General features: G+C 42.4%; 1 protein-coding gene across 1 annotated transcript in view; it reads right to left on the reverse strand.

Annotated features, from left to right (window-relative positions):
- Positions 1–10854: 10854 nt before the first annotated feature.
- TMCC3 (transmembrane and coiled-coil domain family 3) overlaps positions 10855–27886 on the reverse strand; it is a 60003-nt gene continuing 42971 nt past the window's right edge. The window contains exon 3 of the mRNA XM_086948704.1: positions 10855–16763. Coding sequence (XP_086804830.1) covers positions 16461–16763 — 303 coding nt within the window. The 3' untranslated portion in view covers positions 10855–16460. The remainder of the gene's footprint in view (positions 16764–27886) is intronic.

The following is a 27886-nucleotide window of genomic DNA, read 5'->3' on the forward strand; positions in this document are numbered from 1 at the left end:
TCTGGTGGGGCCGTTAGTGAAGATGAGGCAAGCTAATGCCCAGAGTTGCCGAGTGTGATCGCTGATCAGAGTGGGCACCGAGGCGAGAGAATTATCGAGTCCGCTGACCCTGGTCCAGAAACCTGCTGCGCCGGGAATCGAACCCTGGTCCCGGGCCGTCCTCTGCTCTCGGGTCTGCCGCCTCTAACCAGTGAGCCACACTACCTCACTGAGTGTGTATGTGTCAGGGGCATAACAGGCCCCCGCAGCCCTGAAGTGCGGGGGCCCCCAATCTCCAGGGGGGCCCCTCAGCACAGCACTCTGGCCGGAAGGCTCTTCCACATACCTTGCAGGGAGGCCCTCTCAATTTTTGTTACGCCAGTGGTGTGTGCATACGCACATTTGATATTAAGTAGCACCTCAATGCTGAAGTAAGTGACAAGTATATTTATTCGACACGGTCCAAGCTAAGTTATAGATGACAGGTAGAATCTAGACCTCACCTGGGTCTCTACTCCACTAGGAGCTTCATTTTAGCAGCACAGTCATAACTGTGTTGGGTTCTCTATAAACTGGCAGTGGAGGAAAACTGAGCATTAGTATTTTACGCACATCACTCCTTCTTAGCACTCTGACATTACTCCAGGATAGGCAGCAGCCTGAGGCATGCAAGAGCTAACAAAAGTCAATTTTTCAGCAGCAAAGTGACTCTCAATCAGTAAATATACAGAGCAACCATAAGAAGCTGTTCACGCACCACAACCCAGACAACTACTAGCTACGGCCACGTAATTGCAGAAACAAATGTCCCCCTCCGGCACCCAAGAGTGCAACAAACATTGAAGAAGCTACAAGCACAAGTGAGATGAAAAATCACTGGCTTTAAATGTGTACGTGTCCCCAGACACCAGTTTTTAAATGCACTGATGAGCTCAAGGCAATCTGGGCCATTGTTCCCAAGACCTATTAATCTAAACTTAGAACTCCAAGGATTCATGGATTCCAAACATGAATCAAATCTCACCTCTGCTATGGCAATACCACCCAGTCCAAAGGAGATGACAAAGCTCCGCCACCTTGCAACCCATACTACAAAGTACTGTGAGGCATGAGAAACACAACATGCAACGAATGTTGAAAAAACAAAAAAAATATGCCCTGTTTAAAAAATATACTCCTTTTGCCCTCATATACATATTTCTTATTTCAGTAAATGAACTAATGTTTCTTTAAACAGTAGCTTGCCATTTTTGGAAACTGTATACACTTTTGTTTCAAATGCCAGCTTTTCATTTGATTGTCCACATAATAACGTGCCATGTTCTAAAATAGACACTTGCTCTCTCCAAATACTAGATTTTTAGTTTAGTAAATATTCTAATGTGGTTCCCAAAAATGTGAGTATTATTTTTATTCAAATATTAACACGTTGTACTGCACAATACATTCCATCTCACTTTCCCACTCTTATTACCAAATGCATTGCAGAGATGCTCACAATATGCCAAAGGCGACGCCATTTCCCTATGAAAGCAAACTTGTACCATGGTTCACAGCTATCCTATCCTATCCTATGGGACAAGAGGCGGTACAATTATATAATCGCCTAACCTTACACCAATAACCCATTGACTATTTCCAGTGGTGAACAATAGAGTGGAGGTGGAGGAAGGGTCCACTGGAAAAACCTGTTGGAATAAAAGTCTGGGAGGACCTACCGGAAGAACAGGTGAGGGTGGAAGAACGGCTGTTGTAGGCAGTGTGGCGAGAAGTGTGTAATGCCAGGTCAGATTTGGAGCCTTGGGAATTTCCTCTCTTTTTCTAAGCCTCAAAGCAGCTCAGGTGAATGAGGAGGAAAGGCTCACTGTGTATACAGTGAGCAACTGGATTTCATTGTTGCAGGTGTGTTGGTCTAACAGGGAATAGGAAGACGGGTCACTGATAAATAGACACCTCTTATTAGTATGTATCCCTGGTGCCCAGCATTCTATCATAGATTATAGTCTGCTTTCTGCTTGTTTTAGACGAATCACCCAGTAGCTGGGTGTGGTTTTCATGCTGCTTTGTGCATACATTCAATCGTACACACGAGAGTGGTTAGTGGTGTTTGCTGTGTATAGCCAGATGGTTTTTGGGTAGGTGTCATACAGGTGGATTCATATTTTCATTGCCACCTTCGGAATTTGTGTTTGATCTAAATGCGTGTGTGGTGTCTTTCTCATGGTCTACATTATACTTTTAAGTAGACTAATTGTGGGGTATTGGTTTTAGTGTGACACTTGTTGTGGAGTGGTATATTTCTCTGTGAAACAGTAGATTCTGTTATGAACTTGGCGAGATCAAATTATATAGTGCTTTGGAGTTGATTTGGCTGTGTGTGCTGTTCTGTTTAGTGTGCTTTACTGTGGTGTGTGATTGTCTGTTAATATGTTAATGCCATGTACTGGATGATCATGATACCCACCTCTATTAAATGTCACACCTGTGTTGGGTGCATGGTCAGTGTTCTGCACAAAGTATTCTGTTGGATGTCGTGAGCCGTTTTCTAGCGACAATTTGGGTGCACAATGATACTCAAATACCCGTCACATCTGCACGGTGCCACACTTATGAGTTGCCCTATCCATTATGCTCTGTTATTCGTTCTGTTCATAACTGTGCTTATTGTAGTGAGCTCATTGATACTCTACTGTATGGAATATCTAAGATCTGTTAAATAAAGACATGCAGTACTGTCTCAAGTGTTGACTTGAATGTTTGTATGCTGTTGTTCGGTGGGGTGCTATTTTGAGACTAGTGATGCTGAACTATGGCCCTAATTGTGAGAAGCCCAGCATCATCTCTGATTGTATTAGTAATAACTATCTGTGGGAAAAATAAATATTGGTGGGTTCCAAGTGGAGGCTTAGGGTCATCTTAAAATGAAGAATTCTAAAAGAATCTGTAACTTTGGGATTTGATTATTCTGGTAATTCCTCGTTTTTCTCCGGTATTACCCCAGGATATTTAAACTGATTTCAACTCAACTCACAGAGTGCCAAAATCTTCGGTTGAAACGCAACACATCTGCATTGTTTCCAGTATTCAACCAGATCTCACTCAAATGATGCCATCGAATTTAAAAGGCCTCCAATACAGTGACTATGCACTCATTTGGATGTGTGCTGGGTATTCAATCTAACACTTCAGTTCATTTTTAAGTAAAAGCATAACATTTGGAAGTGTTGTTTCAACTGAAATTGTAATTTTGAGCTCACTCATTGTCTAAACTTCAGTGGCTTTTCCGTACCGTGATCATCATAACTATGCGTGGTCAACCTAAGGGCCACGATATTTTGCCACAGAAAACATCCCAGATGTCTTTGAGGAGTTTATAAAAGGAATATTCACTGTTGATGAAAGAGGTTGTTCAGTTTACAATGTGGCTCTTAATGAAGCAAAAACTAAATTTGCTGGCATAAAAAGAAAGTGGAATAGCATTTGACTTGAAGAAAAATCTAGATTTCTTGCTAAAATGGGTGGTGCGTGGACCAGACTTATTCAACATTGTGGATGAGTTTGGGGCTCACCACATCAGCTCAAAACAAAGAATGCTCTCACCATGATAGCACTTCTATCTAGCAAAAAAAATTAATCTGGATAAAGCTTTAACCTGGCTGCTCCCATAAAGTAAATTGGGAATCCCTTTTCAGATTCAGGTGATTCTAAATATAGATGGACGAAACGGTTGTGGATCCCTTGAAGTCATTAAAACTATTTGAGTAAAACATTCTTCAATGAAAGACTCATAAATTGTAAAACGCCCAAAGAAATGGACATTATTAGAAACAGGCCATAAACGATTAACATAAAAATCTGGACATTGTTCAGTTGCAGCAAAATTGCTGAAATAAGACAGAACTGTGATTCTCGAACTGTACATAGCTTTTCAAAATCGTCATGGAAAGGCACATAACATTTATTTATGTTATGAAAACAATATTTATCCATGATCGTGGTCATAGCAGGGCTCATTGAGCTGACGGGTTTGCTAAAGGTAGGAAGATCTAAATTGCATGTACTGTGGACAATGATGTGTTGAGTTTACACTTTGCAAAGAGCTATGAGCAACTGTGGGATATATTTGGTGAAGGCAAATCTTTTCTTATACTTGAGATTAGTGGTATGGCTGAGTCCTCGGGAACTGACTGATGGATAGCCCTGCCACTCTTTATAGCTTGCTGGTAAACTGGAATAATTACCCATCAATTACATTGGCTCTTTGTACTCTTTCAAGCGTACCTACCTTGAAAGGCACTGTAACAGTCATGACTTCTACAAAAATGTTTGTCATACTTCTGCATGACCACAGTAGCCAAGTAACAAGGGTGAATAAGGCCACGTGTATTTTATTTACACAGAAAAAGTTTTTTTTTATCCCTCCTACCATGGATGTCTTCTTACATCATAGGCTCGGAGGGAAGAGGAGATATTTTGGTCCAGAATCCTAAGAAACAGCCTCAGGTGCCGGACTTTAATATCTTTGGTTGGACCCCAAGATTACCAGTCTTCGCTGTGGTAATCAAGATGGATCACTCAACTGCCTGCAGGGGCTAAGCCACAATGATGGATCTGGTACAAATGTAAAAGTAGACGTGCTTCACTGTGCAAACGCCGATTTACTCTGTAGCGTTCTTTGCTTATATGGTGGATGTGAATGTGAGAACTTTTAATTTTGTAAACATACTTTTTAATATTTTAGGGGGAAAAGCCCTTTAAGTTATTTCAAAGATTTTAAACTTACTTTCATTACTTTATACAATAATAACATTTACCAGAGAAAGAAAATAAAAATGAAGACAACTAAATGAAATATTCCATAGTTAAGATTATTTGTATTTTGTGAAATTATTACAAAATGTAATTTAATGTCATTGTTTACTAACAAAAAGAAATGTTTTTGATATTTGAACTTAGGTTTTCATCAAAACCCTATTTACGTAATTTCACTTTGTATAGTAGTAGGCTAATCGGCTTATTGCATGAAATATCCACGTTTTTAATGTCATTAACAAAACAAGAGATATTGATTCAGCAGAAACAATGTTCTTGTCTTTTTGTAGAGAATTGGGCGAAATCAGTTGATCTGCTTAAGGGTCAGGAGTGAAAAATTAATTTTGGAAGCCATTTTTCAAAGTGGTGACTTGTGAGTCTTTGAACCTGTTCCAGTAATGGTTAAAGTTACAAATTGGGTGTGAACAACACCTGCCAAGTTTCATGATTTTACCTAAAACAATGCACAAATCAGTCTAATGGGGTGAGGGTATCCTTTGGGCTATAATGGATCTTGTTGTCTGTAGGGACAAGATGTTTTGATCTTCTGTCAGCTAAGAATTACTGGGACTAGCAGTCAAAACTATCACACACAAACTTGTTAAAACACTTCATGATTTGAAGAATAGAATACCTTGATGGCCTTCAAGGCAGGATTTGGAATCTTCGAGCAACAAATCTCAGAACCTTTATCTTACTTTGCCAGGATGTTCTGGGCTCAGGACATGCCCATGGTCCTACCAAGAAACTACTATTGTAGTTTTTAGTCCATCTGGGAAATGGTCATCACTGTGCTATTCAAACAGGCCAATATCTCTGCAAAATATAGAAAGCCAGATCCTTTCACGTTTAAAGCTCCTTGTTTACAAAACAGTCTTAATAACTTGAAACATGAAAATCAACAAAGGTGTTTTTTAGACTAGCAACTAGGGTGTAATGTGGCCGAGTTTCTGGCTTATGTGGATGTGATATCTACTTATTCCTGCCCTTTAGTGTCTACCGAGAAAGCTTATGTTTGAGTACACAGGGGTTATCTTTGGAATGTCCTGTCTTGGTTTGGGCTTCATATTAAATGTATTATTATTAAGGTTATTTATTTCAAGTCAACTGATTCTGTTATCGTGAATGCTCCTCCAATACGGTTTGCTTTATTTGTAGAACCCCACCTGGTAGGTTTGTGCGTTAACCTAAATATATCGGGCTTTCAACAGGGACCCATAGCCTTAAAGGTCATATTCTGTGCAGATAACATTACAATTCTGACTGACTCATCTATGTGCTAATCACAAACTATATAGAAACCTTAAGCCATTCAGTATCTTTTGGGGGTTTAAGATTAACAACTCAAAAATGGAGCTTATATTTGTTCAGTAAACAAAATATGCTTGTCCACAACATATTAGAAAGCTTACAAAATACTTAGGTGTGATCATACCAGAAGAAAGGTGTACTATTCTTCATCTTAAATATTCTAACAAATGGTTTGAACTAAATGAATTATTTGATCAGAAACAAAAGATACCCCAAATTGTGATAAATAGAATCCATTATATTATGACAGGTATACTACTGAAACTTCTGTTATTTCTTTATCAGAGTGTGCTTGTGTCACCTGTGTGTTTTTGTTTAAAGCTGGAGCGGAGAGCTGATAGTTTTGTTTGGTCAAGTGCAATCTGTAAGCTTTCTGGTGGCCTAGCTGTTGGGAGAAGTCTTTAGATGAGTTTCAAGTCTGTTGATTGTGGCAAGGGAGTTGCACTGAGTAGAGGATACTGGAGCAGGGGACAGAGAAGAAAGAGGTAAACTATAAGCAAAGTACACGGAAACAAGGTAGGGCAGAAAGAGTGCACTGAAACCATACAAAGAAAAAAGGAAATCTCTGAAGAGTATATCAGAAGGTATTGCATGTCTAGTCAACAAATGAAAGTGAAAACCTAAGCACAATTGACCACTGACAAGGTAAGGGAGCCACCATGAGCAATGTGGACTGCAGCTTTATGTTGCAGTACAGAAGAGGCACATTTGGAGCATTAGCCCCTCTTATGAAGCTCATCTCAAAGTCCCATGTAGGTTCAATAGAAAGATATAACATTTGTTAAAAGTGAAACGTGGCACCAGGCCGGCTGTCCAATAAGCTGAATGTTGCCTGAGTAGCTGCCCAGGAGTCCACAGTGGCCAGGAGACATTAGTGGTTCCAGCGGAAAATACCAACAAGATTGCCATCCGCCCTATGAACATTGAGAGAGATGAGCAATAGAACATTAACACATCTTTCTCTCTGGAGATAATAGATGTATGGTCACAAACAGCAACAAAGCAGGCAGTGGTAGAGGGAAGGTCATAAATGAAGGCATAATTAACAATCAGAGAGGGGAGAGAGAGAAATCAGAATGGATTCATTCTCCCTGGGCATATTTAAATAAACAGTTAGAATCCACTCCTTGAGATTAAGGGTGTCTCCTCCACAGTGTGGAACACCTTTATGTTTTTAGGTCCCCTCACACACCAACAGGCCCCTTGGTGTCATGCTTCATCATCGGGGTCATCGTACCCCTCTACGGGGTACGGCGTGCTGCGACCTACAGAGACGTGGGAGCACTTGTTAGACTATGTGTGGTGTTGGTGAGGGGGTATTTTGAATAAATGTGAGTGTATTGTGGGGTTTGGGAAATGGTGATAGGTAAAAAGAACCTGGCTCGTGGGGTGACTAAAAATTATTTAATAAGCCCCCGGGCTGTGCTGTTAAAAATGAGGGTGGGAGGTCACTACGCTGACAATGTGCGTTACCTCCTTTTCGTGTTCACCGACATGTTTCGGTGCCAGAAGCACCTTCTTCAGGGCGGGGTGCACAAATCCCCACCTTACTCACGTTTCTTTAACTAATACCAGAATTTTCTAATAAAAGTGAGGAAAAATTACAGTGCAGGTAAAAGTAATGTACCTAGCAAAAAAAGACGTTGTCTATTGATCAACCTGTAAAGGAAAGAAGACAAAAAAAACATTTCTGGTGGTCTCTCTCTCCATATCCATAGGTAAAATGTCCAGTGGTTACAGGTAACATACTATAGCTGTATTCCAGTGCTTATAGTGGGATAAAAATATTTTACAAAAAACACACTAGACTCACTGACACACGACATAGAGCACACACACTTAATGAGGAAATTTTTGATCAGATGTTTTCAAATCATTTCCTGGTCGTAACACTTTTGTTGGTAAAGAGGGAAAGGAAACGTCAGGATCTGGTGTGCTAACTAGCACCTGTTTGAGAAAGAAAGGCATATTCAGGTCTTGGTTTAACTTACATTCATGTAGTGGTGGCAGTGTTCACAATCATCAGACTTTTCTACTCACGATTTCTATAAGGAAATACCTCCCGATCGATCCCTACGTGGCTCAAGTGATAATGCCAGAAGGAATTTTGAAACCGGGGTTTTATACCTTTTCCCGGGTTGGAGTTAATTAGTTAATTGCATGACTGAGGTTTCCTTATGGCCATATATTGTCATTGTCGGTTTTAGTTAGTTCATTGCATGATTGTGGTTTCCTTATGGCCGTTTTGGCTCATGAGGTTTATCTACAACTCCAAAACAGTATGTTGTAAATATGTAATGGCATGAAATTGACATTTTTCCTCCTCACTTTGCAGGGATATAACACAAACCGTGTCCTTTACTCTTTACCAACAATAGTGTTACGACCAGGAAATGATTTGAAAACATCTGATCAAAAATTTTCTCATTAAGTGTGTGTGCTCTATGTTGTGTGTCAGTGAGTCTAGTGTGTTTTTTGTAAAATATTTTTATCCCACTATAAGCACTGGAATACATCTATAGTATGTCACCTGTAACCACTGGACATTTTACCTATGGATATGGAGAGAGAGACCACCAGAAAAAAAATGTGTCTTCTTTCCTTTACAGGTTGATCAATAGACAACGTCTTTTTTTGCTAGGTACATTACTTTTACCTGCACTGTAATTTTTCCTCACTTTTATTAGAAAATTCTGGTATTAGTTAGGGAAACGTGAGTACGGTGGGGATTTGTGCACCCAGTCCTGAAGAAGGTGCTTCTGGCACCGAAACATGTTAACGCACACAAAAAGGAGGTAACGCACATTGTCAGAGTAGTGACCTCCCACCCTCATTTTTAACAGCACCAGCCCGGGGGCTTATTAAATAATTTTTAGTCACCCCACGAGCCAGGTTCTTTTTAACTATCACTATTTCCCAAACCCCACAATACAATCACATTTATTCAAAATACCCCCTCACCAACACCACACATAGTCTAACAAGTGCTCCCAGGTCTCCGTAGGTCGCAGCACGCCGTACCCCGTAGAGGGGTACGATGACCCCGATGATGAAGCATGACACCAAGGGGCTTGTTGGTGTGTGAGGGGACCTAAAAACATAAAGGTGTACCCCACTATGGAGGAGACACCCTTAATCTCAAGGAGTGGATTCTAACTGTTTATTTTCATAAATGAAGGCAACTATGTTATTTGAAAATGGTACTGTCTGCTAGATCCCTCCTAGAGCTTCTTATTCAAAAAGGATTGCCATGGCACCTGTGTTCTGGCTCATAAACACATCCATTCTCATTGTAAAAGTGGACTCTTCTGTCAACGGAACCCTTGTCTATTGCCCACCAGGAATTTCCAGAGTCCCCAACTTCATGGCTATACACAAGCGGGGAAGGGCAATTAGGACATGCAACTGGATTTTCACACCCTTCCCTACTTCTTACTTCTACACAGAGTCCAGCATCCAATCCAAAGTAAATTCAGCAAGCCTCTTCTGTCCAGCACAGGGGAACCCTCTTGCCCCTATGACTTGAGAGTGGCAAGCAAACACCAGCTACTTTTCCTTGTGAACAAAACGTGAGGGACTCGAGACAGTTCACCATCCACCAGCATTAGGAGTGTCTACTCTAGCATTACTTCAGACCCTGCACCCCCAAGTCAGAGTTGTCCCCTACACCTCATGGGCACCAAAACTAGCCAATCCTTCCGAATAGGCTTGTCCCACAACCACTGGACACTGCCACCCTGTAACTAGAATATGTCTATCAGAACTTAATGAACACCAAAACTACCCTTCCCCTTTAACCACTCTCCTTCCCCATTCTTATTGGACCAGAACTCCATAGCGAGAGTTTGTTCCCAGTGTGGACTGAATACCAGAAGCACCCACCTTCACATCCAAGTGCGTTCTCTTCCCACCAGTGAACATTCAAATCCCTTAACAAGTCAATTTCACAGAAAAACTGGAAATCAGAATCCTGCTCCCTAAGCAGAGTTTCTCCCCAACCCAATGTACCCCATAACCCATGACACCCCTTACTTAACACATTGGACATCACAACCTCCAACCTGTAAGCACAGTCTGCCCCCACCCCCGAACACAAATGATGCCAGCAAACCCTTCAATGTAAGGTCCCACAGATCCTCAGACTCCCAGAACACAGTAGGCACAGAAACCATTCTCTCCTTAACTAAAATCCGACTCAATAGCCATTAGAATCATCCTTCCGCTTTACCACAGTCTGCTCTTCGCCACCCAATAATCAGAGCCTGTCCTGCAAACGCTTACACTGCTTATGCACCACCGTCTGGCCCCCAGACCACCTCTCATAAAAGGACAGTTTCTTTGAGACCAAAAACAGACTGCGACCGGTCAGATGACCACTCGCTCTTCATCCTGGGCCAATACTCGTATTCACTGCCTTAGCCCTCCGGCCAGCAGTTCAGGATGCGCATGATCCAGGCACGAGCTATGCCCGGGATATATTCAAATATACAAATTCTATAACCTACGCCATTGATGGGTAAAAGCAAAAGAACACGTTGAGTTTTGCAGCCAAATGAAGAAAGATTGTAAACCTCAGGAGGAAAAATGTAATGGAAGACTAGTTCCGGTAGAATGGATGCATTGCAGACATACTATGAAAAGTAAGTAAGTTTTCAACCAAGAGCATTTGCAATCCTCTGTTTTCTCACGTGATCGTGCTGAAAAATATCTCGTGCAGTTTAAGACAGAGGAAATAAATTGTCGGAGACAGGATTAAAGAATTCAATTCGATTTATTTAAAAACAAGACAATGGCACCGTTTATGATTCAGAAGGGTTCTGCTGAGGTATGATCCCTGCAGAATCTTCCAGCAAAACATGTAACGCTACGCATTCCTCGACAAAGAACAAGAAATAATGCATACACTGAACACAAATCGAAACAACAACTTCCTGAAACACAAATCAACCGAGGGCCACATACGTTTCCCCTGCGTCTCCGTACTGCCTAGGAAACACTGGGAAAAGCTATCTTTTCATAAAACGTTGTACACTTTTTATAAACATACAACCATGGAAAAAGGAAACTTTAGGCGCTCTCCCCACAATCATAAGACTCTTTTTTTACATTTAAAAAGCGGTCTATACAGGATCTCTGAACCCAGAAAGAACATTTTAGGAAAACAAAAACAGAACATGTACTCTTTAGCCTCCTTCCAAATACAGAACAGTGTTTTCCTCAATGAGTGTACCACTTTTACAATACTTGTTTGTTAATACTCAAGGCCAGCAAAGTTTTGTTTTGTCTTCATGTTATATGGTAAATTTTATATAAGTGGGGTACAGTATTATCCACAGAATGTTACATGCATATTGCAAATCTACTCTGGGACATAGCCAAAGTTAGGAGACCAAAGGCTCTGGGACTCAAAGGCAATGTCTTTTCAAGTATGGCAGGGGTCACTTTATTCCTTATAATACATGGCCCCATATCACACACCTCAATCCTTGGGCACCTGCTCCTCCCTATGAAAGAGATCCTCTGCCTGCCAATATAGAATACATGTTGTGAAGTAAATACACCGAGGGTAATTTAATGCAAACACATATGTTAAGCAATATAAAGAAAGTCACAGTCAAAGTCAGCTTATTAAGCTTAGTGGTTTCAAGCCTATGATAGAAGGGGATAGGGGATAGAAACCTGCCTTCCTATATTGAATCCCAGCAGAACAATAGAAATTTAAAAAAGCCTCCTTATCAGCTAATGGCGTAATTTTCAGTGAAAGATTGCTCAGAAAAAAGGGAACTGGAAAACTAGTGATCACTGTAATTGTTTAAGTGTCAGTAGGTGTTCTATTTTTGGAACTTCTTTTCACACTTGTTGCTAGTTCTAGCACAAAGCATGTGACATCACAAATCCGCTTAAAAAAATTAATACAGTAGTGATGTCATATTAGTGTTACGGGTGAATGGTGATATCACAGAAACCCTTAAACGAGATGTAGTTGTAAACAAAAATTGCAGGCCCACTTGGTAAGAGAATCCTTCATTTTATCCCGCTGTGAATTAAACACATACTGTGCTCATTTTGTTCAACTCACAAGGGTGAAGGTTTGAGTGACCGGACAGGATATGAACGAGTGCTGTACAAATAGCATATAGACATCTGCGGCACGTGCACACCCCTCTAAGCTATTATATTGGTTTGGCATCACAGCTTTAGTACAGAGATTTATAAACATATCATAGGTTGAGACATACGGAATGATGAGGCCATTATTCTCTGTACATCCATCACCTAGGCTGCAAGTCTTTTACAACTGTAAATGTAAATTGATACTTGTATAGAGCACTACTCACCCGCAAGGGTCTCAAGGCGCTTGTACGAATACCGCTGTGGAACCCATCCTGGCTTTCCCTGTGAGGCGTCCACTCCTGGGCACCCCCAAGGTGGAGGCCAGGCATCCTTAGCGTTCTGGGGGCCGTTGTGGAGATTAAGCAAGCTATTGCTCAGAGTTGCAGAGTGGGACTCCATGATTGGAATAGGCACCGAGGCGAGAATTATCAGGTCCGTGGAATTTTTCAGCCGAAGATCCGCCGAGGCAGGGAATTGAACCCTGGTCCTGGGCTAGACCTCTGCATCAGGGTCTGCCGCTCTAACCATTGAGCCACACTTCCCCAACTCAATATGCTTATATGTTAATTTGTCGAACCCAAGTACTGAGGTGCTCTATATTTCAGGATAGCCAGTGACTAATTAAGCGGCTTCCATACAGATTCATTGACTCTGGTTTTCTAAAGAATTCGTACACCTGCACCCACAGATTTATACCTTCATCTGGGTAAGATTTACAAACTCTCAGAATTCTCAAAGTTTTACAAGAGTCGATTTACACATGTGAAATATTAAACAACATTGGTACAATATTACAAAGGTGCAAATGCTTTAAGAGTGCAAGTACAGGTTTGTGTATTACGAAGGTGAATTTTCTCCCATAAATTAAGAAATGTTTGAAGGAAATTTAAAGCTACTGGCACAAATGGTGTTCTGAATTGGGCCTACCTTTGCAAATGCATCTTATCTGGCTTTTTTTTTAATATAGAGGAATGGTGTAAAGCCCAAGTTTGCAAGCATGTTTGCTTTAAAGGGATCACTTGACAATATTTCCACAAGTAGATTTTTCTGAACTCGCCTGGGAAACATTAGGCAAAGGATGTGCATCTGCTTGATTGGGAGCACTGAGGCAATGGTATCACCCCAGCAGCAGAGAAATAAGGCGCAATATGATACAAAGGTAAAGAGAAAATCGGAAATGCAAAACTTGATGTCGGACATACAAAGAACCGACGGCAAAGGTTGCATTTTGTATGTTGTATTTAAAATATAACTTGTTCTAAAAGTTTCTCGTGATGTGGTCAGCTGGCCAGGTCGCGTTCTGCATAGATGACGCGATGAGCAGCTTGGCACATACTGCATTGTAGGACATCATCGAGAAATGAATGCAGTGCTGCATGTCGCCTACATCAAAATTTGTTATGGAATGTGAAAACACCAAATCCTAAAGGATAAATGTTAATGTAAAATGTATAGATGGCATCACACAGCTGTGTTTGAGTCCCACATATTTAGGTGGGAAATGTGCACTTCATGGAAACAATGAAACTTCTCTATTTTTCATATCACCCTTCAGCACTCACACTTAAAATGTTGCCAAAAAGTACTAGGAAGAATAGAAAGTCTATCTACTGTGAGTAGAAATCTGCCTTTCTTTTAAATTGTAAGCCCCACCCTTGAAGCATCCAGTCTTTTAATGCAAAGGAGAATGTGCTATTTTTCTTCTTTAAGGATTAATTAATTTGTTCTTTTTATAGGTTTGAGGTACTTGTGCATAGTACATAAACATTTTAAATAAAATAAGAACTCTTTAGTTCAATACGATCTCATATGAGTGACTTTCTGTTGCACCACAAATGGTTTTAATAATGTTAGATATTACATTTCCAAGCGTAGGACTTTCAGAACGCAGCACATGGAGTGGCACAGTCCTAGCTCCAGATATAAACATGCCTGCCCCTTGATGCGAGAATGCTATAGAAATTAATCCATGTGGCAAGTCACAAAAACAATTTAGCAATTAGTATTAAGTTACAGTACATGAGAAAACACGTAATGTCGCCTTGGGGCATTTCCTTTCTGACAGTCAACAGCTGTACAATAACAGACATAAAAGATGGATTCCAAAGGTCAATAAACGTTTGTAATAATGAACAAAAATATATGTTTGTGCACATTTTTTCCAGTAGATGTTGCTAGGGGGCTGAGTTGTTTCTCTTGTGAATGAGGACTAGAATAATGTTCTTTTCACAAGGTCAACTCTTCATCTCCCCAGGCCATTAGCAATGTTCTTCTTGCTCTTGCTTGTCCAGCATTTTTAGAAATGCAACAGTCACAGGAATAACCGATCCCAGATACAGACCACAAATGGACAATTTACTTCCGCCTTTATTCACAACCAAAGCGTTCCAGGAAAGCAGCTTCCTCCTACAGCACTATTGCACTTGATTTAGGTCCAGAAAACTGTAAACAAAACTGAAGGAGCCACTCAATCACAGAGATGTACGGGGTATCCTTAAACATTGTGCAGCATAAACGTGGATACTCAATCAAGCATCACATTTTAGCTAGCCCCGCCTTCCTTGTGGACAGGGCCAAGAGCATCCTTTACTGGATTCAATTTTCCAAATGGATTTGTGCAATGAGACGCCAAGAGAACATCACAGCCATTCATTACCAAAGATGCATATTAGTCTTCATAAAATGCAATAAAAAGTGAGAAAGCATAGCACTCAATTAAACCCTGTTTGAAGTTTAGCAGATATGAAGCCAATGCCTCAGAACATTGATTTGGACTAGTGATACACAATCTAAATTCTATTTATTTTAGACCTTAAACTGATTCAAAGTTCATGAAGGAAGAAGCAGATAGGCACAGCATGTTTTTACTGGACCTATTGCTGTTGGAGTTACACTGGTCCCATTGACTAGGTTATAAATTAGATTTAGGAATCGATATGATTTGGTATCTGCTGTAAGATAATTAAAGATCACATTTTTACATCCATTAGCAGATCGGTTTCTGAATTATATACCCCTCTAAAAAGAAATATCCCAATTTGCTTTGCTTGATTAATAATGCAGATGGCAAGCATTTACCGTAGTCCTGTTGCTCTTCTAAGAGTCCATTGTTTTAATTATTGTGGAGAAAACCATCACGTGGTCAGAACCAATTTCGAACTTCCTGGCTTTTGAAAAACAGTTCTCAAAAGTAAAGGATGGTATGCATGTTTTAATTCGTGCTCTACTTCTAAAACAACAGAGTTCAAGATTAAATTGCACATTTGTAAGTCTATTTTACCTGCATGCAAATGGTCTAATGAAATGCTTTCTTTAGGTAGACTTTACCGTATTAGTTCCTCCACGGGAAGCCATAGGGGCATGCATTTTGGGGCCAAATGAACTGCCCAATGAGAGACAATCATGCAACCAAAATCTTTTTCAGTGACTTTAGACTATCAGATACAGGCTACAGGACTACCTGTCCCCATAGTGGCAGAGGCCAACATTGAACTACCACCCACAAACATACTCAACAATAAACTAGATGACCTGTACAAACCATGTGGCTGTGGCAGAGTAACAATTTCCTACCCGCTCTACTGTTTGCTTGGCTCGAGAATAATTGCTGGTTAGGATCGTTCTGTGGTGGAGTACATAGAATAACTACAAATAATGGACCACAAACGAACAGAGCATGCTCAAACAAGAACATGCTAGTTAATAACAACTCAGATGAAGCAGGGGGACCTACGATGCGATTTACTTCAAAATGTCCTGGGTGTATGCATAACAGATAACTTTGGAAGCAAACTAAATTATGGAAAACTTTGGTAATTAAATAGCCTGTGAGAAAAGTGAGGCATCATCATTTCTGGTTGAAAAGTTTCACATCATGAAGGTTGGGGACCACTTGCAGTGTGCAAACCAAAAAAGGTAGAGATTTGATCTCGGGCGGAATCCATGCGGCTGACAAATGACACCTCAGCGACATACGGTGCCCATACTTCAGTGCAATGGTATGCTGGTTTGTAAATCTGTTCATCTTCTAAGGCAGCAAGGGTAAAAGAGAGCATGCCACGTATAATAAAAAGTTATCGACTGTGTACATGACCCTGACCAGGTAGCTCCATGCCAACTCAGGTTAAGTCTGAAATATGTACACTTCGAAGATCCAAGAGTTCTCACAGTCTACAAATTGAGTCTCCCTAAAAAACGTTCAAAATCCTTAAAAAATATTTTTGGGATCTGATTGTAAAAGGAGTTCACTTGGGCAGAATGGTTCTTTCTATTGCGCATATGATGTGGTCCCAGTTCTTGCAAAAGACTGCCAGCAGCGTCACTGCGCACAGGGTGCAGATGATGTGGAGGCGGCTCTTCATCAGGGGGGCGATGAACTTGGCGATGGTGGAGACGCACACCAGGATGACGGTCATGAAGGCCAGGATGATGTTGATGCACTTGCCCAGCAGCACTTTGGCGTTCACAGTTTCCAGTTGGACGGACTGCTGCTCCTGCTGGTGCAGTTCTAGCTTGGAGATGCGCGTCTGGCAGGTCTCCAGGGCTTCCTGTTAATGGGGGAGAAAAGAAAATTGCTAAAAACACAAAGCAGTGGCTGAAGCATTACATCATATAACAGATTTCCCTCTCCTGTATCTGTCTTTTACAGAATGGAAAATATGATGGATTTCCCTTTGCACTTTCTTCCCTTTGCAAACCGACGCCTTTAATATTAGTGCAGACAAGTAACATTTAGTAGGCTCAAGCTAATGAGATGACATTAAAGTTTTCCCTAATAAATGTTGCATTATCAACGTCCCTCTTACAGAGAACCCTTTTTCGGAAATGCTAATGGGGTGATGAGTTCGAGATGCGGTTTCCATGGCAGCACTCGCCACACGGAAGTAGTGTGAAGTTTGCCCCTCATCCTCTGTGTGACAGCGCTGTAGAACACTGCGGGCCTGTCGAAAGGAAGCCAGCGCTCCTTTACTCTGTGAGCAACACCCGTTTGGCAGATGCAACTCCTGCTCTTCATGTAAAATAACATTATAAGGAGTGTCATTACAAAAGTATCAGGTGGCATCAGATGGGCGCCCTCCCACAGTATACAGCAGGGGTCTTCAAACTGTGGGGCGCGACCCCCAGGGGGGCCATGGAGCGATGCAAAGGGGGTCGCGCCTTCACAGTGTCACTTCTGCCCTGGCCTCCAGGGCTTCAGCCCCCCTCCTCCCCCATCTTGTGTCTCAGCCCGGCTGTTGCAGTGCAGCTCGCGCTCCTGGGGCCTCTGCTGGGCAGTGTCTGGAGTCTTATCTACAGCCAGCCGAGTTTTTCACAGGTCTTCAAAGACCATTAGCATATTTACATGCCTTTGTTAACTGATTACCAAAGCTTCGTTTTTTATGGTTCCAGTACCCCCTGGGCCCCCACTCTGCCTATTCCCTACATTAGAATTTGTACACTTACTGCTGTAGTGTGAGAATGCATTTAATGAAAAGAAATATAACGTTGTGTTGCCAAAAGAAACATGCCTGCTATGTGCTGTTTAAAGATCCTGCAGAGACCTGCTCTTGACACTAAATTGAGTTATAAATAAAAAAGTATGTATTAATTAGTTATGTGACTTTTCTGTCTTTATTCTCTTTAATTATTAGTCATGGATCATTGAGGCATCCCTAGAACACAATTAAAAGTGCTTTCTATTTATATTTGATGTTCTAAGTATTCACAGATAAGTGCAAAAAATACAGCTGTGGGTGACTGCTTATTTATGGGCCATCAAAATAATAAGCTGGTACCCTAATCATTAGACTGGAAGTTTGTTGCAGGATCAGCACATTTTTTTTTCCTCCACCCTCGAACCCTGATTAATGCCATTATAGCAATAGTTTAACTTATATCTGAAACCCTACGCTTCAAGTTTCTGGGAATGCACCCTGCTTTCAGACTACTCACTTCTTATTCTTGCCTTCACTTTCACGTTCGCCCTGCACTCGCAGCGATCACAATGCACTGCACCTGATCACTGTGCACTTACAGCAATCACAATGCACTCACAGCAATCACAATGCACTCACAGTGATCACAATGCACTCACAGTGATCACAATGCACTCACAGTCATCACAATGCACTCACAGTCATCACAATGCACTCACACTGATCACCATGCACTCACTGATCACCATGCACTCACTGATCACCATGCACTCACACTGATCACCATGCACTCACAACATTCACCCACTCACCCTGCACCTACATTGATCACAATGCACTCACACTGATCACCATGCACTCACTGATCACCATGCACTCACACTGATCACCATGCACTCACACTGATCACCATGCACACACACTGATCACCATGCACTCGCACACTGATCACCATGCACTCACACCAATTACCCGCTCACCCTGCACTCACACCAATCACCATGCACTCACACCATTCACCCGCTCCCCCTGCACTCAGTGATCACAATGCACTCACACTGATCACAGAGCACTCACACTGATCACCATGCACTCACACCATTCACCCACTCACCCTGCACTCTCCATGATCATAATGTACTCACAGTGATCACCATGCACTCACACTCTGATCACCATGCACTCACACCAATCACCATGAACTCACAACATTCACCCGCCCACCCTGCTCTTACAGTGATCACTCTGCACTAAAAATTTGCTTGCATTGTTCACTCTGTACCTCACCCTGCAGTCACACGAGCACACTTCTCACCCTGCACTCATGTGACACTCCACTTACCTGTACCCCCCCTTACTGCTCAATCTGTAGCTCACTCAAACAAGGCCATCACTAACCATCCACTAATTCATCCCACTCTGCACTTACAGCCGAACCCAAATTCATATGGTCACCTCACTCACCCTGCAGTCACTCCTTTTACCCTTCTCTCACACTGTTGCATTGCTCACCGTGCAGTCACATGGGCACTCTTGTCACCCACACAGTGCAGAAGGTTAAAGTGCCTGGTACAAAGAAGATGTACCATGCACATCACAGAACTGAGTGTGAGTAAACTATGAGTAACGCTATAAAAAAAATGAAATGTTTGTCAGACAGGTGTTATAGAGAGATGAGGTGTATTGTTGGTGAGTGGTAGTGAGAGAATTCATGGAGAAGGTGGAAAGACTTTTGCACTGTGTGTGACCAGTGCTTGGACAAGCCCTGGCTGCCCCCCCCTGCCCCCCCCCCCCCGAAGTTCGGGTCTAGTGGATCCCCTGCTTCTGCCTATTATTTACATTTGTAGTGCGCTACTGTTACCAAAAGGTGTCCAGGGGCTAATAACCATCTGCCTGCAATGTGAGAGAGGGATCCGGGGTTGAGAGAGGAGAGAAGAGAGGGATGGAAGGAAGGGGGTGAGAGGAAAGGGGCATGGGTAAACTGTTTAACTCTGCACAAGACCGCCATGGTTTGAATGCACCCTTGCTGCTCCCGGCCATGGCCAGGTGAGCTTCTAATGTGGCAGCGCGTATTCCTGCGGATTGGGAGGCCCTTCAAAGAGGTTGACTAGACATCTTTCTGATGTTAATTGCTGTATTTTGGTTATAAACTGGTACTGATGGGGTGAAATCTTTCCTCAGTTTTACTGTGTTTAAAAAAATTCTAAATAATAAAGCAATACTACCCCAAAATACGCAGCATCACAGAACATTATTTACATTTTCTACTCACACAATTTAGTCAAGCCGGTCGCATAATTTCGTCCTCAACTTCCTCATAACCTAGAGGTTTAGACATTTTTGTCAGGAGGGGGTCCTTACATTTGAAAATGTTGACAGGGGGGTCTCTGCATCCAAAAGATTGAAGACCTCTGGTCTACAGAGTCTTCCATCTGAGTGCTCGTGGCGTGCGGCAAAGAAAGGGAGACCGGTCAGCTGAGCCTCTCTCTGCTAGCCATCAGGGGAGCTCCCAGCAAGCGATGTGCACTTACCTCGGACCCCGTGACTGAGCCAAAGTGACTACTGATCTTTACATCTTTTTGCCTTTGCTACTCCTATTTGTTAGATATTTGTGCTTCTTTTATGAGCATGGTACAATCTCAAACTTGCAATAAAGAATGTTTAAAAAAAAACAGGAACTGGCAGGCTTTTGATTTCACAGTGTTTCTGAATAAATGTAGGGTCTCTTGGGGCTCCGGAAAAATTAATGAGCGGTATGCCATGAATTGCTGGGGGCCAATAAGCACAACATAATATGGCATGCACACTGCAATTGCCCCTTTGCAATTAAAAATCCTTGGACATCTCTCCTCCACACCACATACCTGCTTCTTTCACACAGCTCAATCTAAACATATACTCGAATGTCTGCAATGATTCATTGGTCAATGTAGTACTTACAGTAGCACCCTCTACATTGCTATATCAACACTCCCCCTACCCAAATAAACATGTTCACAAGGGGCATGGATTGTCTGCTGTCATGCGGATGTTTTGTTCTACCCTGTTCATAAATTCTATGTCTGAAGATATTTTTTGGGCCTTTTGTTGGGTGCACCATGTTATTTCTCTGAAATGTTCCTACAAACACTGAGATGAATCAAGTCATTTCGAAAGACATGCTAACTAGAACAACCAAGACTTATTTCGCATCTGTTTGTTCTTTAAATTGAGCAGAATGAGTTTCGGGAACTACCTTCAAAAAACCCTTTTTAGGTTTCGCCTGCACAGGGCTTGCTCTGCGTTTGTGAAATCTATTGTTTTTAATATAAACACACAAAAAAAGGGGCTCACATCCCACCTCCTCTCTTTGTTGGCTTTTCATTAGTTCTTGTACTTGCCATGTACTTTTCCTCCATTTCTATTGGCTATAGCAGATTTCCCTGCATCTATCAATACTTGTTCCTAGTCTGCTTCTCTTATCAGTTTCCTGTGGCCGAAATACTGTTAACAACCGTTTTGGTGAACTATTTATTTATGAAGGTTTGCCTCTTTCTGCTTTTTCGTCTTGCAGCAGTTTTGTACAGGGCAACTTATCACCTGGAGGGATTACGTGATTTGCCCATAATCACAGGATACTGCGCCGAGTCCCAAATCCAGGCTCCTCAGTTCTGGAGTCAGCAGCTCTAGTTGCTGTGCCACATCCTTTCCACTCCTGTGATACTTGTTAAATATAGTAATTCTAGAGACTTCCATCCCAAGAGAAATGTTTTATTTTTCCGTTCTTTTCCGCGCTGTATTCTGTGCACAATTTGGTTTAAGAAGGGCGCACAGGACGGAAGCCCCTAGTCACACAATTGACTGCGTAGGAAGTATGGCGACCACTCAAGTTGGTCTTGCACTAATTTACAGGCACTTCATTTCCATGCAGTGACACCAGTCCCTGCTCTGATAGCGTGGACGATGGCCAAACAAGATTGTTTCAATATTTGCGAAGGAGCACAAATGTGTTACAAGCCATGGAGCAAATTAAAAGCACTGTGCAAACAGCAAAAAGTGCTTTTTTTTCTCAGCTTAGTTTATCTAACAATGATTTGACTTAATTGTAACTCCTTTAGGACACACACCTTACATTGAGCAGTATTGAGTCAAGTTCAGTTGAATGATTTTACTTTTTATTTCTTCACTATATATGTATGATATTTTGAAATTTAATCGGTGATGTTAGGGTAGCAACACAAAAAGAAAACATTAAAGTAAGTAAGTAAAATATCTATAAAGCGCAGCGAATGCCAAGGGGTCTTGGCGCTGGAAGAAACATGTACTTCTCCTAGAATAGAGGTAAAAATGCTTCTATTTACTTGGAGGGGGGGGGGAGAGGGGGGAAGCCAGGTTATGAGCAACTTCCTAAAGGAGGAACGATTGGATTGCAATCTGATTGAGGCAGGCAGTGATTTCCAGATTTTTTCTGCCCAGTAGGATATGGTTCTGCCGCCCCACCTGGCTCTTCTGATCCTAGGAACTTGGACAAACCCAGCATTGGCGGATATTAGATCCCTCCGTGGGATGTACCAACCAAAGTATTTTTGGAGGTCACAAGGCCGCCCATACAGTGCTTTATGCACCAGGCATAATTATTTAAATGTAATCCTTTCTTGAACGGGTGACCAGTGGAGTTTTCGAATGCTGTTGGATATGGAGTCAAATTAGGGGATATTCAGCAACACCCGCGTTGCCACATTTTGCAAAGACAGTAGCTTTATTATGTAAATGTTTATCAATGCCCAGAAAAAAGGGAATAGCAGTAGTCTTTTTTAGAGAGGATCAGGGCCACTATCAGAGTGTTTTGTAACTCTTGTGGAATATATGGAAAAATCCTTCTCATCATTTTTAGAAGGAAAAAGCAAGAGGATGTAACATGGTTAATCTGTTACAAAAAACAGAGTTCATCATCGAACAGTAGTCCCAGATTTTTGGCTTTGTTAAGTGGGTCAGGCCATGGACCCGTATCCGCAGGCCACCAGAAGTCATTCCAAAGGGGCGAGCCGTTTCCAAACTCAATCACCTCAGTTTTACCTGTATTTTGCTCAAGGTAATTCTCGCACATCCACCCAATGATGTGTGACAGGCAGTCATGAAACTGACTTGCCAACGAGTCAGCGCTTGCTGTTAAAGATATAACTATCTACATATCATCTCCAAAGGATACCAGTGAGAAACCATGCGCTCTAATGAGTTTAACTAAAGGGGTGACATAGATGTTAAATAGGGTGGGGGACAGCGCTTACCCCTGCGGAACTCTGCACGAGAGAGAGAATGCATCCAAAGTAAAATTACCCCAACACAGTTTCTGCTTTCAATGAGAGAGGAAGGAAGTGAGCAAAGTAAGAGCCAACCCTTTTATTCCTACTTTCTCTAGCCTCTGCATTAACACCTGATGGATAAAGGTGTCAAAAGCAGCAGAGAGATCAAGCAGGATAAGCACCCCTTTTCATCCCTATCCAACTGCTTACGGATCTCCTCTGTGGCCATGACCAATGCTGATTCTGTAGAACGATTAGGTCTCAAACAGCGTTGTGAAGAATCAAGGAGATCATTGTATCCCAGATGGTTCACCAAGTCCTCATTCATCGCCCTTTCCAGATTTTGGTAGGGAGAGGCAAACATGATATGGGTCAATAGTTGTTTGGCTCAGTGAGGTGTAAAGAGGTTTGTTTTAGTAAGGGAAAGCTTTCTTCCAGGTTATAGCATAGATCCTCGAAGAGAATACATTGTGTAAAAGGGGAGCTAAGGAAGAGTAACATTGTCTGATACTTTGCGTAAAACAAAAGGTGGACATGAGCCTGTAGGGGAGCCTGACTTAATGGATAAAAGTAATTTGTACTCTCTTACAAGGCAGAGATGAAAAGCTTGTCAGTTCATTCTTAGCCTGATTGTTAAGGGCTGTACTCGTTATTAGCGGACCTGTGGCTGATTCGATTGGGCGCCCCAGAAGCTCCTTATAGACTGTATGCACTTTGGATTGAAAAGGATTTGCAACGTTGTTGCAAAAAGCTTGATCAGGAGATAACTGTTTGCCAGATTGGAGCTGCGACAGAGTAGTGACGGTTTTAAAAAGTTCTCTAGTTGAGTTTCTTGCTGCCCCTATTTTCATTGAAAAATACCTGGTTTTAGCAGCTATGATTGCCGCTTTGTTTTCTTCTAGGACTAGCCTGTAGTTGCATTTACCCTTTTCACTGAAGCCCTGCCTCCAGGTTCATACTGGGCTTCTGCATTTAGACTGTATGGTTCTAAGTTCAGCAGACTGCCAGGGGGCTGAGTATTGGTTCCTGCGATATTTAATATTTTTCTCTCGGGCCACCATGTCAATTGCCGAGCTGACCCAGTGATTAAAATTGTTAGACATGCTGTTATTACCTTGATCATATTAAAGACATGATTATACACTGTTGGTGCAACTTATCACCCAACGAAATTAATTAAGTGATTTGCCCAGAATCACACGATGCTGCACTGTTGAGACTCGAAGAGGGATCCCCGGCTCTCGAGTCAGCAGCCCTGACCTCTGCGCCACATCCTCTCTAATCCTGTGCTACTTCTATGAGAGCTCTTTCTTTTGTCCCAGATGATGATTGATAAAAACAGCTTATTATTGATCACATAGGTGAAACCGATGCCTTTCCAATGCTTGTTTCATTGTGATGCGCAAGCTAGTATGTCGATAATAGATCTGCCATCTATTTATATGTCCCGAATGGTGGGAAACATTAATTCACATAGTTTAAGTACATGGGGGTAAAGACTGGGAGATAATTCCTTTCACTTAAGTGGGAAAACACCACACTAATTTTGCAAGGTTTTTTCCAAATATGTTGGCACAGCTTTAACCTTTATAGAAGGCAATGAACAAATATTTTTCTTCAAATTATAAACCAGGTCGAATCTTTATAGAGCCACACAATGGCCAGGGGAAGTTTTCACCCAAATTTCGAATCACTTCTTACTAACAAGTACATTTTTTTTTGCAACAAGAAGGTTTGCAGTTTACTTGCATCAATCCAGTCCTTTAAAGCATCTAAAACACCTCAGGAAAAAACACAGTTTGTTGGTGGCATTATTGGATTCTAGTGTTGTAACTAAATGATTCTTTTTGCAATCTGCTTGGCGCAAATTTGTTGGGCAAATGTTGAATGCTTCGTAATTCCCAGCACAGTGCCTCTGGTGTTTAAAATCTCCCGAGTTAGCTTTAGAAAATGTAAATATTCACCTTGCTTTGCAATGAAGATTACATCCTCTATGGAAGCCTCTACATATTTGCTACTCTTAGCCTCATGAAATTCAGGACCAAATTACCCCCCTCTGCTGTCCAGAGTATATTCTTGATTATTCGAGAAAAAGTTAGTCTATGAAAATAATACATTAAAAATTGCTAGCTTGATGAAATAAAAATATCCCATGTGCCCTATTTACTATTGACTAACCTTGGAAAACCATGATTCATACAATAGTGTAACACAACAAGTAGTCTAGTAGTTGGGTGGGCGGAGTCGGGGTAGTCAGGGGAAGAGGAGGGGTTTAGACAGGACGAGGGCAGTCAGAGTAGGGACCTGGAAGAGACAAGACGTGCTGAATAAAGGTGATGATAGACAATCATATATGTGTCCTAGTGTTCTTACTTGTGGACATCACAACTGGCGATGAGGGAGGGATGTAGCAGTCCGCTATCCCAAGACCCCAGAAGCAAGCACTGTACGGTCCCTGGGTGTCGCGCTGATCAAGTCGCCGTAGCGACATGCGAGCCCGCCAAGATCGCCGTCGGAACGACCAGCGATTAAGACCTGCACTCCGCGATTGATAATACGCGTGGAGCTTCCCTGGCGCAGCTGAGTGAAGTGCTGCCTGAGTGCCAGAGAGGGATTTTCAAATTGAGCGCTGTTCGTGCCAAAAAAGACTGCCAGCGCCCAAGTGAGTATGGGCTGAAGTGAGGCCTAAGGAAATGAGGCAAGGGATCGGGAGCCCAAACCCGACCCTGCTGGGTGGCCTGAATGAATGCGGGGATTGACTGAGCGCCGTGAAAGGAAGCGATGTCCCGCCGAAAGAAACTGTGCCGCCCCGTCGGAAAACCTCACCCCCAATGCGTGAGCTATCGCATCTGTGTCCAAAGATCGAGTCGGACTGAAATCTCGAGCCTACCTGGTGGTGGAGAGAAGAAAACCCGAGAAGAAAGGAGCAGGACCAGAATGAAGGCCTGGGTCAGTCCATGGGGAGATTTGCATGTGAAGACGAGCCGAATGTAGTCAAGCCTTGTGGGAATTGGGCAGCCATCTTGGAGTCAGGCAGCTGGGAAGGCCTCCCTGTGCAATCCTGAAGCAGCCATTTTGGAGTCAGGCATTCAGTAAAAGTTCAAAAAAAGCATTGACACCAACAAATATACAAGCATTGGCAAGAGGAAACAAACAAGCTTTGGCAAAAGCAAGTAAACAAACACTGACAAACAAACAAGCCTTGATAAGGACAAGTATACAAACAGTGATAAACGCAAGGGCACATCATGCCAACTCGCGACAACTCCCCACAGCGCAATGAGGTTAAACCAATAATCTCGAGAATGTCTCACCTGCGACCACCAGAGCCCCTAACATTGACCACTGGAGGAAGCATGGGTCCCAGGTGGCAAGAGTGGTTTGAGGATATTGAATATTACATCAAAGTGTCAAAGGTGAATGAGGACGATGAGAAACTGATAGCATTAAGAAATCTGGCTGGACGAGAAATTAGCAAAATAATCAAAGATCTTCCACCAGCAGACACAGCAGACTATGGCAAGGTACGAGATGCTCTAAACAGGAAATTCCTTAACAAAAGGAATGCGGATTACGAACGGCACACATTCCACAAAGCACGTCAAGGGAAAGAGGAAGCAATGAGCACCTTCATTACACGACTGCGCCGACTGTCTCGACACTGTGAATTCGACACATTCTCAACTGATGCTGCCATCAAATCACAGATCATTGATGGTTATAACTCCAAAACACTCAGGAGGCGGTTGCTAAGAAAATGTCACGAACTGGATGACATAGAGGAAATGACCCGTGTCTATGATCAGGCGGAAGAGCACGCCAAAAGTATGGAGACCGGTCGAGCAGACAGCCGAGAACAGGCATGCAGAGTTCAAGCCAGCAGCAGTCGGAGAAACTCAAAGGAGAGACAGTGGAGTTCAAGAACTACATTACGTCATCAACACACAGAACGGAGGAGACGTGATCCAAGCAAACGAGACAAAAGGCCTGATCGGTCACGCAAGTGCTACAGATGTGGATATGATTATCCACATGTGGATGCCTGCCCGGACATGGGTCAGCGATGTCACAAGTGTGGTCGGTCAAACCATTTTGAAGCCATGTGTGGGGATTACCACAGCAGAAAGCGGAGTGAAACAACAAGGACCTCCAGGCCATCTCGGTCCAACGTGAGACGACATCAAGCCAGAGCGGTTCAGGACAGACCGAAGTCATCATCAGGGTCATCACATTCCATCCGAGATTCACGGAAGTCTCAATGGCTGAGACGATCACCATCCAGAAGCTCCAGGTCATCATCACGTGAATCTGAGTATACGGTGGAATATGCAAATATGATTGCAGACCCTGACCAACTTAAAAAGTACCCTCAATTAGACATCAGCGTGGGAAATCATGCTACCAAATTTGTTCTGGACAGTGGGGTGTCACTAAATTACATTCCAGTTACAGAGTATAAAAAAATGGAGCCAAGACCACTTCTGAGTCCAGCTCACATCCGAGTTTTTACTTGGATGTCCAAGAAGCCTCTTCCCTGTCTGGGAAAATTTCCAACGACTCTCCGACACAAGACAATGTCTGTACCAGCATTCATCCATGTGATTGAAGGCCCTGAGGCTGATTGTTTACTTAGCCTGCCCACTGCCGAACGTCTTCGGTTGGTCGAGATCCTATACAGGGTCATCCATAAATTCCCCAAATTGTTCAGTGGGCTTCAAAAAATAAAAGGGTGTCAGACTCGACTTCACATCAATGAACAAATTAAACCTGTAGCCCAACACCCTCTAAGAGTACCATTTCACCTTCAACAGGCTGTAGAGGATGAATTACAAGAACTCCTTTCTGCTGACATCATTGAAAGGACAGATGGACCAACACCATGGGTATCACCAGTAGTGATAGTACCAAAGAAAGGAACGGTTGGCAAAGTGAGACTGTGTGTGGATATGCGGCTCCCCAACACTGCCATTGAAA

This window comes from Lissotriton vulgaris, unplaced genomic scaffold, assembly GCF_964263255.1.
Source record: "Lissotriton vulgaris unplaced genomic scaffold, aLisVul1.2 SCAFFOLD_993, whole genome shotgun sequence".
Taxonomy (NCBI): Eukaryota; Metazoa; Chordata; class Amphibia; order Caudata; family Salamandridae; genus Lissotriton; species Lissotriton vulgaris.